This window comes from Mastigoproctus giganteus, chromosome 14 (genome assembly GCF_048544385.1).
Source record: "Mastigoproctus giganteus isolate SK-2022 chromosome 14, ASM4854438v1, whole genome shotgun sequence".
NCBI lineage: Eukaryota > Metazoa > Arthropoda > Arachnida > Uropygi > Thelyphonidae > Mastigoproctus > Mastigoproctus giganteus.
In genome coordinates this window covers 121,390,129-121,402,222 of record NC_143588.1, presented here as the reverse complement: position 1 = coordinate 121,402,222, position 12,094 = coordinate 121,390,129, and the positions used below count along the sequence as shown (strand labels likewise).

Sequence of the window (12,094 nt, the reverse complement as noted above, 5' to 3'; positions counted from 1 at the left end):
ATACCAGCAGTTCGGCTTTATCTTCGGCTGATGTGATAATAGAACCATCGGGTTTTGAGAGAGATAGGAATAGAAATGGGCAAAAGTTGTCGCCAATAGATTTCGCAAGAGACCAGAATGGCCGCCTACTGATTGGATAAGAAGCCAGTTTTCTACTCTTAGCCTGTTCTAAATCTATTTTGGACTGATTAATAACTGCTTTACTCTTTTGCAAGCTTTAGTACAGGTTGAAAATGAACTTGGAGATATGGATGCGAGTCAAATTCGATATTCTTTCCTATCTTGATCAGCCTCAGCATATTTATTGGTTAACCAAAGTTTAGATAATGGAAGAGATTTTAAGGTAGAGTGCGGAATACAGGAATTCATTCCCACAAGAATAATTTCGCAGACACGGTCTAAATAAACAGTGACGTGAGAAGATTTGAAACAGCAATCCAACCCAGGAAATGAAGAAAAGAAATCTGGCAGATTATCACATTTTGCATTCTTGTAATGTGTAAAAACACGAGGCTGATAATGACACGGGAGAAAGACTTCATTGGAGAACCGTGTACATGTACTTGGAAGGGTCGTTTTTGAGAAAACGGTCAAGAGTGTTGACTGTGTGGTAAGGATTGTCTAGTATTGTGGTAAGGAAGTGAACAATCTGTGTGAGGTCATTAGTAATTGCAAAAGCCTCAGCATCTCGACCATCTGGGAATGTATAGGAAACGGAAGCCAGCTGGAGTTAAGAACATTAAAATCGCCAAGGAAAATTACCTCACTGTTAGGAAAGTTGGACTGGAGAAGGTCAATTTTGAAAGAGCGGAAATCAAAGGTTTCCAAGTGATTAATCGAAAAGAGTAGATTCCAAGGAAGCCTCGTGGTGAGTTATCAATAGGTTCTGTGAAGTGGACCTTCTCGCTGCTGTCCAGCGAACACCGCTTTAGAGATTTACCCTTGCGCTGTTAAAAAGTGATGATTACTTTGATGGTGGGATGATAGTTTATGACCAGGCTGTAGTTTTAATATGCGGATGATTGAGAGTGAACGAGCATTTTCAGCGCTTAATTATTACTTTCCAGTTATTCCATCATCCTTTCATCGATAGTAACAAGGTGGCCTCCTTCGTCAACATCAACTGTCAATTTCGTTTTACACGTACCAATTTCGTTTTACACGTACCAATTTTGATAAAGAAGGTGAGCTCTTTAATCGATTGTTTCCAGATGACATTGAATTCTGTTTACATCTCCTCTATCCACGCGTCGTGTTCCTCTTCGTTCGATCTGTTTGAGCGGCCATTTAATATTTATTAGTTGGCAAGGAAGACAAGTCTTCAATTCTTTTACATTGTATCCCACAAGGTTCCCCACTAGGGCCTCATTTGTTACCTGCGTGGTAGTTGTACAGAACTGAAATTTTTATCTTAATTTTAGAAAAACTTGGAATGATTTAAGGCTTTAAGCAAATGTCACTTTCGCGGATGATATGAAGTTATAATACACCTTTTATCTCCTTTTTCGAGTTCTCTCCTCTCTCCCTCCACCCCCCTCTCGGAAAGTGTTTCTAAACCCCGAAGTTTTCTCTAAAATTAAGACGAAGTCTGAATTTTACGAAAATCTCCATCTTGGAGTAATTCATTCCACCTTACGCGGCTGGAAGGTAATTTAGAATAAATCGGGTTCCTTCCCTGTGTCTGATCTAGGGAGAACAATAACAGGCAACTGAGGATCATTCGACCTTCTCTTGCACAGCATAGTACAGAGGAAGAAGGCAAGCGAATTTGATTCGCCAGTTCTTTTTCCTTCTGCTATATTTCAAATGCAGTCATCTTATACAAAGAGACTGTGACGTCCTTTTCAAAAGGAACTAAAAATTATAGACAAGACACCACGTTCTTTCCCATTGGCCTCTTTAAACTAAATGGTAAATTTAGTATCTCGTTGTACGAGAATCTTGTTCGCCATGAAACACTTTAACTGATCTCCCCCCCCCCCCAACCAATTTATTGATACCCAGGTAAGAAGAGAAGCCCATTTACAGCGTGGTGGGTTGAAAACCTGTGAATCATTAAACGAGGTACAGACATTGGAAATGGCCACAAAATGCTGGTAGAGCTGATGGTGTATTCCTTTTGATAAACGCTAGGCTACGATTGGTCAGATGTCTCTTTTGTAAAAGAGAGATATCTCACCAAACTGGGGTACTTCTCCACTTTCAGGAGAAATCCGATAAACACTTCCCTCGATGCTTCTGCATCATAGCGTAAAATTGTCTCGCCGGTTAACAGAACCTGAGGAGTACTTTACTCCATTATATTATTCTTCTAGGAAATTTAAAGTCCTCACCCCTTCCATAACCACCGAAATTTCTTTAGATACTGCTCATTTTAAGACATTGTACTTTTTGCCTGTCATCGGTTCGTGCTATATTCTTTAAGAAGCCCGGATCCTTGGTAAGAATCACACCAATTGGGAATTGAGATTTTCTCCAATCACCGGATAGAACTGATCGTTGTAAGTCACGGTTCAACTCCATCATTCACGTTAAATTTCCTATAATAAATATTCTATCAATGGTGATGAAGCTGCCTTTCGTTTCTTATCTTCTTGCACCATTCAGTGGCACGTTCAGCCTTCTTTCCCTACTTCAACTCAAAAACAGCAGTTAGCTCTTCATGTACACTAAGTGCCACTTAATCGGATCCATTTCCTAGAGAGTAAATCCCCATTTATCTCTCAGACAACCTGGATTCGTCGTGGTTTCAATGAGGTGTAGAAAATGTGCCTCAGGGGTGCGTGTCCGTGTAGACTCAATTGCTTCCCACAGTTGTTGTGGATCTTTACTGAAGAGCTCGTTCCACCTCGTCGTACAGGCGCTTGATCGGATTGAGAGTCGCTGAATGTAGAGGCTACCGCAGTAAGCTAAATTCGGTGTCGCGTTCCTGAAACGAATTCGGGTCTTGTGGCATGGCGCATGATTCTGTTGGAGGCTCTTTCGCAGATGGCTACACTGCGACCAGAAAGGGGTGCGTGCGCTGGTTAGAAACAATTTCCAGGTAACCTGTAGTAACCAAATGCTACCCTAGTGGTGTCGAGGGACCCAATACGTCTTACGAAGACAGTCCCCATATCAGCCTGCATTGTTGACACTGTAAGAGGGGTAGATGGACTCGCACTGTTTTCGCAATATTCCGGTTCTCCCACCAGTGTAAAACAGCAAGAGCGGGAATTCGCCAGATCAGCATGTGTTTTACCAATCCTGAGCTGTCCAATGTTCCTGAGCCCAGTATAACCATATTTTGTTGTGTTTTGCTGATTTGGTCATCCTCTCGGTTGCCATTACATTGACTGACTATAGCCTTAAAAGATGATCAGCTCGTTCGTTCGAGAGGTCAACGCACGTTAACCTCTCGAACGAACGAGCTAATCATATTTTGGCCGATGTCATCGGGCCAATCTGGATTCACCCGAAACACAGTGGCAAGGGAAACCGCAGCAGGGTTTAGTGTCCAAAATATTCGTAATGGCGCCGACTATCAGGCCGTGTTCAAAGTTAGTTTAATATTTCGTTTCTCACGCTAAATTGTGAACAGACAGCATCATTTTGTATCTGCTCATCTATGGTGCGAACTCGTGATACAACATACTGATTGAGGGCTATGATTTTTTTTTTTTTTTTTTGATTTGGTAGTTGTTGGCGCATCGGCTTCTGTGGCCATATTGCACCTCCCAAGGTTTTTGCAGTACTTTGATCCAAGCCCGAGGCGGGAATCGAACCCGCGACCTCTGGGTTGCCGGGCAGGTACTTTACCCACTCGGCTAGCCCGGTCGGCCGGGCTATGATTTGTCAAAAAGGATTGCACCTTAGTGTACTTTTGTGTTTATCACATTTCTATTCGAGGTAATAAACATTCAAGCGATAAAAAAGTAAATTATGATTTCTAGTTCTTTTAACAAATCGATAATTTTTCTGAAAACTTTTTCTTTCATTTTTAAAATTTCTTTCCTGATTTTTTCACTGCAATAATTCATTTTGGTTTCCGAGAAAGCAATCGCGGAAGTGAGGATTTGATGCTGGTGCTGTGGCAACGCCAGTAAGCTGGCGTTGTCAGTGTAGCGTGAAGAATTATGGGTAGATGCACATCCGGCAACGTTTCGATGTCTTCAGCTTGCTTTTAACCGAACAGAATTGAATGCGATCGTGTCTGTGGCTGCAACATCAATAAGATTCTCTTTATTTTGTGAATAAGATTGAAATTATTAAGAAATAAATAAGGCTGTGGATTGTATTCGATGTACCAATTATTGATCATTTTCTTTGCAGGGTACGAAGCGTCTGTGCCCGCAGTGCGACACCATAACCTCCCCCACCGACCTTCGCCGGATCCATTTATAAATATGTAAAGTTCCGTCGCCTCTTCGGATCCCAAGCTGCAACTGTGATGAAACTGGCGTCACTTCCTCGTGCAGATGCGCTTCCTGTTACGTGTCACGGGCCAATCGTCGGTCACCAACCGAGTGATGCCGGCGTAAACGAAAAAGGTGCTGAAACTCCCTTCTAACGAAAGTGTCTCGTGGTGTACAGAGGGCAGAGACTGGCTGCGCAGATTTTCTCGAAAGGACAGTGCCGTTCAAAGAGGTTCACCTGTACAGGATTTCCGTTTGACCTTCGCAGATCCCAACGTTACCACCTCCATTATTTATTGTTTTCATTTCTCGCCACTATTTTTCAACAATAAAATCTGATTTTATTTAAACGTAGTCAGATTTTAAAGAAAAAAACGCACAGAATGTATATCAAATATACGCTTTTTGTCGAATTTCAATTTTGAGTTTCGTGGCGGGCGTTGTTGATGGAATCAGTTTGGAGATGGATGCACACGTGGACCAAGTCGGACCAATCGCTTTGTGCCACAGGCACGCGACAAGCTTCCCTCAGTTCGCCATTACCGCAATTGGAAACACGAAAACCCAATCTGGTTTCTCACGAGTCCGATTATTTGCTCTCCGATGGAATTAATCAACCGATTGATCGATCAATTAGGACGCATTGCTTTTGCAACTTTACATTTCTGCGAGTTTTCAATTTTCGGCTTACAAAATGTGTGTACAGTTAATGGAGTGTGTACAAAGAGGCTCTCATTTAAATATGTTAATACACATTACAGATGTTCTACTGTATGTTAGGTCTTATTTAGAGTTATTTGAGAAAGAATAAAAATACGTGAAATCTTTGAATGACTTCCTTCGATGCTTACACTTCCATACTCACAGAGTTCAATAATGCGCAGGCTCCCAACAGCAAACACCGGGGGAGTATTGCGGGGAAAAATAACGTGGGGGATAAATATTATACCGAGGAAGATTCTTCCGGTCTCCGAAATAAACTACATAATTAAGAATTGATGGCGACGAGTTACTTGAGAATCCTTCGGTGGAGGAGAAAAGCGCTCGGATAGACGGGGGTTTAAGGTTACATGACATTACGTAGGGAAGAGGAGACAAGCGCAGATTGGCCAACACAGCTGAGATTACAAGGATCAAAAATACCGCGGTAAAAATGGATATGAGGCGTAATAGAAAGCACTGAAAATACCAACATTCAGAAGATCATTGAGCGTTATGGGCCCAGATATCTTCAAGCCCAACAAAGAACCAAACAGATGATTTCATTTTGATATTCGACTTTACCACTATCTGAATCTTAAGACTTAGCAAAATCAGATAATTATCTTCAACAAAGAGAAGATAAAACCACGCGCAAACAGGTGGACCATCACGAATATCTCCAATTTCAATTCCACATTAAGATTACATTAAAATAATACTTTTACAAGTGGGTGGCTATGAATGGACGCTGCTCTTCTGAGACTCGTGTTATTAGTGGAGTCCTTCTGGGTTAACTGCAAGGGCCCCTTAATTTTTACACTATTTATTAACGATAATGATAAAAGCGTATCAAGCTTATTGTCTAAGTTTCCAAATAACACAAAGGTTCAGCGAAGTCGTTAATGGCAGTAATCAGAATGCTATTGCATATCCTGATTATCTAGAAATCAAGGTTATTCTAGATGGTCCTAAAAAAAAGAAAAACCTTCATTTCTTGAAATCTGGTAAAATCAGAAAATGATATAATGGGCTGAGAAATGTTACTCTAAGTTTAATATTGAATGCGCATGGGTATCAGTAATCCCAAATTAACGTACCAATTGTGATGTAAAATGAAAAGGATTTTGAGAGGGCGTAAATCTGCAGTCAGATATGGAGGTCCCCGAGCAGCGACAGCTCGTTAGGTTTGGTCAATGATCGACAGGAACTTTGCTAGCAGGAGTAAGGAGATGATTATCCCATTGTATACGGCAATGGCCATTCCACATCCACACAGGTCTGGAGGCCTCATTTTAGGAAAGATGTAGAGCTGCTGGAACGAATACAGAGAGGGGTAACGAAATTTGTGAGCGAAAAAAAGGGGTGCACTCTCCAAGAAAGACTTCAGCGTTGCAAATTGCAGCGTCTGGAAGCTAGGCACCTACGAGGTGATCTGATTGCGGTGTTTAAAGCTTCGAATGGATTGAGTAAGCTCAATGCTGATGGGATTCTTCTTCTTGCTCACACCGATACATATGAAAGGGCACAAATTCGAATTGAGGAAGGATAGTTGCAGAATAAATGTGCTGAAGTTTCTGTTAGCCAGCGGGTGTTTGATTGCTGGAACAAACTTCCACCTGCTGTTCAATTCAGGGAAGAACTAGAGAAGCTATTAGAGGGAATTGTCAGGTGAGATGCATTAACTTTATTAAAAGGAATATCTCTTTGTGATTACGCTGTGTGACCACATCTGCTTGGCCACTCCTGATTTAAAGGTTGGCGCTGCATTGCCTACTAGTTGCCGATGCGCCTAATAAATCCCCAAACAGAGCATTGCCTACTTCAGCACTCAAAACATCCAGTACCAACAAATCGATATTCGAATTCCTTTTCAGAAAGCGGATTCTATTCGTCAGGCTGAACCAAATGGCAATTTAAAAAAAAAACGAAGGTTTTTAACAGTAAAATACAATAAAAATGTAAAAATTAAATTAAAAATAATTAACTTAAAATAATGAAAATACATATAAGCGAACATGTCTTATAAAGAGTTTATTTATAGTACATCAGACACACGTTTGCTTTTTATCATAAAAAACAAATTTATTGCCCCTTGTTTCGGCAAGATTGTCCCATGTCAATTGTGCAGTTATTGACTCGATGGACAATGCTTACTGCAAACACTGGTCGAAGAGATTTCATCCCATCAAAATGAACAGCCTTCGGTGTATAAATCCATCTGTGTTGGGAGTGGCCCCTTCCATTCACTTGTTTAAGGGACCACTAGAAAGAAACCGAATGTTGGATTGTCGCCCTTTCCAAATGGCAGTGGGTTAAACGGTGCAGGTAGTCAATTAGGAGGGCAGACGAAGGTTATTTGGGGACGAAAACGTCCCCCCAGACCAGTTCCCAAATACAGCTCCGAAATATTTAGTGCGTTTAAAAGCACCATCCCGAGATCGGCCCTTAGGCTACCCATTAGTCTGAACAACTGTAACTCCCCTCTATTTTTAGAATCAAACTGGCTTCTCGGTTGCAGCGAGATCCCTCCCACCAACTGGAGGGGGGAAGGGGGTTGAGCACTTAGGAAATGTGGTTTACAGCCTTTAACAGTAGCCGGGATGACTCAAATTTCACCTTGTTCCCCGTATATCGGTGATATATGAATACGCGGGACCCTCCCGGGGCCAGAGTGGCAATTGACGTGCGGGGGATTGTCGCCATATTAGGTTCCGCTGTAAAACAATGTCATTAAACGCTATCTGTCGCGCGCAGAGCTACTGTAATGCGTTCACTGCATCTCTGAGACGCTTCTGTCCCCGCTGCAATTATGCCGGTCGGATTGCCGACAGGGTAATTATCGAGGAGCAATGAGGGTTAAGTGGAAGGTATATTGAGGGCCTTCTTTTCTGCAAGGTAAAGAATAGCGGCACATTAGTCTTTTAAGAGATTAACAGGCTTTCGATTGGGCGAAATGTACGCCGTCAGGGCGATGAAATGAAGAAAATGCGAAACGGCTCGTAAGGATTTAAATTGGCAATCCTTCCGGCGTCTACTGAACGCTGGCACCCACAAATACTTGGACAGGTCACCAAACTTGCCGGGTCGGTAAAATGTAACGGTAATAAAGAGTTCGATGCGCGATACAAAGAATTGCCGTAATTAGCGCATAGCGATCAAATAGCTTATTAATCAGGGCCGGACAGCGGTGACTTATTGAGAATTGTGCCGTTTCTCGATCGCACACCTCTCGGTTGCACTCCAAATAACTGCGAGTGAGCGAAGGAAAGACGCACAGGTGGCCCTTTGCAAACATACCGAGCCATTTGTGTGCCTCAGTCTTTTCTGTCTTCCCTCACCGCTGTTAGACATTTGGAAGTTATTGTGGACTTGGAAATTCCGAAGGTCTCTCTCTCTCTTCCAACAATGAACCACTGAAGAACCCCGTGTAGGGGTGGAATTCCCTTATAGCGGTAGCCAATGGGTGCAGTACCGAAACAAATTTCTCTAATGGCGTCTCGTTCTCGAGGGATCGCATAATTGCCTTCTCAGAGGATAATCGTGGTGCAAGCTCCATTTCTTGCGTTGTCATAACGGGATGTTTCAATAAACAAAATGAGCTTCGAAGGGGCGTTCGCCTCTCTGTGGCAAATTAATTTCTTCCGCCCAGAGACGCACTCGCGTTTCATGGAACAGATGTTTGAACTGGAAAACGAGTCTTTTCATAACCGCATTGTTTTTGCGTATTCAACCAACGATGACTTAAGTTTTTTGCAATCTTTTAAAGACGAGAAATGGAAAATTATTTTCTTAAACTGAAATAAACACACGGCCATATTTGACCATAATGTTAATGTTAATTGTCTTGTGGTCTCCCCCAACTTCGTAGCCATAAATACCAGTGAGCTTTGCAAATATTTTATCACTAGAGATGAATCTCTGGTACCGAACTTCTCCACAACTTGATGTGCTGGCAAATCTTTGCGCCTGAACTTCTGCAAGTCCCCATTCGGTGCTGAATTGGCATTTTTCGGGGACCATTTGGTGAAAGAAATGTGCAATTATATTTACAACTCTCAAGAAAAACTCAAACTGTATCTGTTTAACGATCATTACCATTTCAAGAACCTTTATATTTAATTGTAGGATCAAGACAGATTTGATTATATAATTAACTTTAAAACGATGCCAATTTGTTTGCTTTTTCTCCCAACGTCTACCTCTGTATTCTTAAATACTAGGGGGCATTTCAAAGGTTCGTGGGTTAGATATGAAAGGTTCATTTGAGGAGTCTGGCAAAATATTACTTTTGAAAATCATCCCTTTTGGAGTGAATACACTTTTGCCATCGGTGCTGCAATACATTGACTTCAGCCGCGACGAAAGTTTTCTCCTTGGCCTCCAGGAATGTATCCGCTGTAGCAGATTTAAAAGCTGCATTCGTATAGTGCAGGCATAGCAATGACAAACTAGTGAGCAAGCTCATTGTCTTCATGGAACAAGGTTTCCTTGGAATTTCTCTTTCATGTTTTCAACCAAATGCCTCACAAAGTCTGCGTAATACGCCCTGTGACTCTCTGGCCTTACTGAAAGTAATCCATTAGCACCACTCCATCAGCATCCCCCCCCCCCCCAAAAAAAACCCGACGCTGTCACCATGTCAGCAGAAGGAATTGAGTTAGCTTTCTTTGGAGGCGAAAAAGAGCAGTGTTTCTACTGTTTGTATTAATCCTTTGTTTCTGACTAAAAGTAATGCACCCTCATCTCATTCATGGTCACAAACCTTGCAAGAATATTTTCTGGATCTGCCTAAAAACGATGCAAATGTTCGCATGACTTTGCGACTCTTGTGCGTTTTGATCTGCTATCAACACTTTGGGACCATCGTGCTGATGTCTTTTTCATGGCGAGAACTTTGTTATCATGTGATACAAACGTGCAGATGGGATTCCCAAGACGCTGGCAATGTACGGAACTGTCATTCGTTTGCTTATCACCAGAATTCGCACAATGTCAACAACTTATGGAATGGTGGACGTTGCAGGTCTTCCACAGCGTCAGCCATCTTTCAGGCTCTTCCTCCCACGTTTAAAAATTCTGCTGCCCACTTCTTAACCATGGAATAAAAGGGGGCATCTTCCCCCGATGCTGTATCCATATCCTCATGAATTTAGCTTTCGTCCCATTTTTCCCAAAACTGGATGATTGCACGGTGACTAACTTTCCTCATTCACACAGCTTTGTTGTTATCGGCACCTGTAATGAAAAAAACAGTTATTGAAAGTTCATGAAGATTAGTGGGTTACTACTTGAAGTGCTATACTTTAAGTATTAACACCGTACTACTACTCTTTCATACTTAGACACGAAGTGTTCAAACGCCCCCTCGTACATTTGCATGTTTTGCGCAATCGGGGCTTCTAAACACCTGGTTCATAACCAAAAGGCGTTTTTAATTACAGTAGCCTCTTGAATCTCGCTTTCATTTCCGACAAAAATTATCTCGAAAGTACTGGGGGTTTTCACGTAAGACCGTGAGTCTCGAGATTAGCCTAGCAACAACGAACAACATCCAAGCAACTGCAATCTTGGGGATGGAAAGAGCGCACTGCTACAAGAAGAAAAGACTATCCTAACTTGGAGCACGGTCCATGAAGCTATCCTGCCAGGATTCAACAATGCAGGCTGCTGCTGATGATGGTGGTGGTGGTGGTGGCGGTGGGGCGTGTTTTCATAATACACATTGTGCCCCTCGATATCGGTGCACAATACTTGGATGTTCCAGGTTATCTGGAAATCGTTTCCGAACCAGACGCATCCCTTGATGGCCGAAGTGTATCGAACGAGTTCTTCCAACAGGATAATGCGTTATGTCACAAGGCCAGAATTCTACACAGTTGGTTACAGTATCATGAGGGTGAATTTGGCCTACTGTGGTGGCCACTGCATTCACCAGATCAATCCAATTGAGCACCAATTGGAGATAAGGTGGAACGAGCTCTCCAGAGATCTTCAACGATTCAATTTGCAAAAAGTGGAACAACAACTGTGGGAGGTAGTTGAGTCCTCATGGACCAGCATTGCTGACGCACGCTTTCGGCAGTTCGCGGAATCCACGCTACCAAGAGTTCGGGTTGTTCTGAGGGCTAAAGGGGGTGGGTTATGCTGACTATTATGTGGGTGTAACTAATAACGCGATATGTATACACGAACGCATTACATGTCAATGTCATTAATAGAAATGTTTTCAGAGAGAAAGCCAACAGCAAAAATTGCAATTAGCATCACAGGTGTAACATTGAATAAACAGTTTTCTTTGGAAATAAGTAATCTTAAAAGAAGAGATTGGATCAGTGTGAACAGTTTCAGAAGGCCATTCGTTCTGATTTCCTTCTCTCTAATTACAAAACCGTGAAATAAATTTCAAAGCTCAGATGTACTTGGAGATTTCAGATGCTTCTTGAAGTGTCCATCAAACGTCTCCAAATCTGCTTCGTTTATTAATCTTGCCGTCCTCTTATGGTACTATCAAATGGCCGTAATTAAGTCTTCTTTTTTCCCAACGTTTCAAGCCCAAAGAATTGACACCACTGACTATGTGATTTATTATTATATTGTAAAGAAACGTTTTGATTTGGTATACCATAATACAGCATTGGTAAAGGCTTTTTAAGCGTGTTAAGAGCGTATTCAAGCCTCCTCTGTTTATGGTGTTATTAAAGACAGTCTTTTACAACCTGGAACTTAGAAGCCCTCTGGGATTTGTCGTAATCATAAATTCGAGTAGACGCTAATGAATCGATTACAATAATAATGAATTACAATTAATCATCGCTTTATACCTGTACGGGTGAAACACATTTGACATAATATTGCAAATAGTACGCTTTATACATTATTAAATTGCAAATAATTAATTTGCAGTTTGCCCGGTTGGGGGTTAGGTCATAAAGGATCGTCTCCGGCATTTCTGGTCCTTCGCAAATTTCTAGAGGTCGCCGTCAGTTGCTTAGACTGTG

General features: G+C 41.9%; 1 protein-coding gene across 1 annotated transcript in view; it reads left to right on the top strand.

Moving 5' to 3' along the window:
- The window catches only part of LOC150075696 (E3 ubiquitin-protein ligase RNF220-like), a 79,086-nt gene extending 74,415 nt beyond the window's left edge, over positions 1-4,671 (top strand). The window contains exon 13 of the mRNA XM_090388835.1: positions 4,312-4,671. Coding sequence (XP_090244961.1) covers positions 4,312-4,383 — 72 coding nt within the window. The 3' untranslated portion in view covers positions 4,384-4,671. The remainder of the gene's footprint in view (positions 1-4,311) is intronic.
- Positions 4,672-12,094: the final 7,423 nt, after the last annotated feature.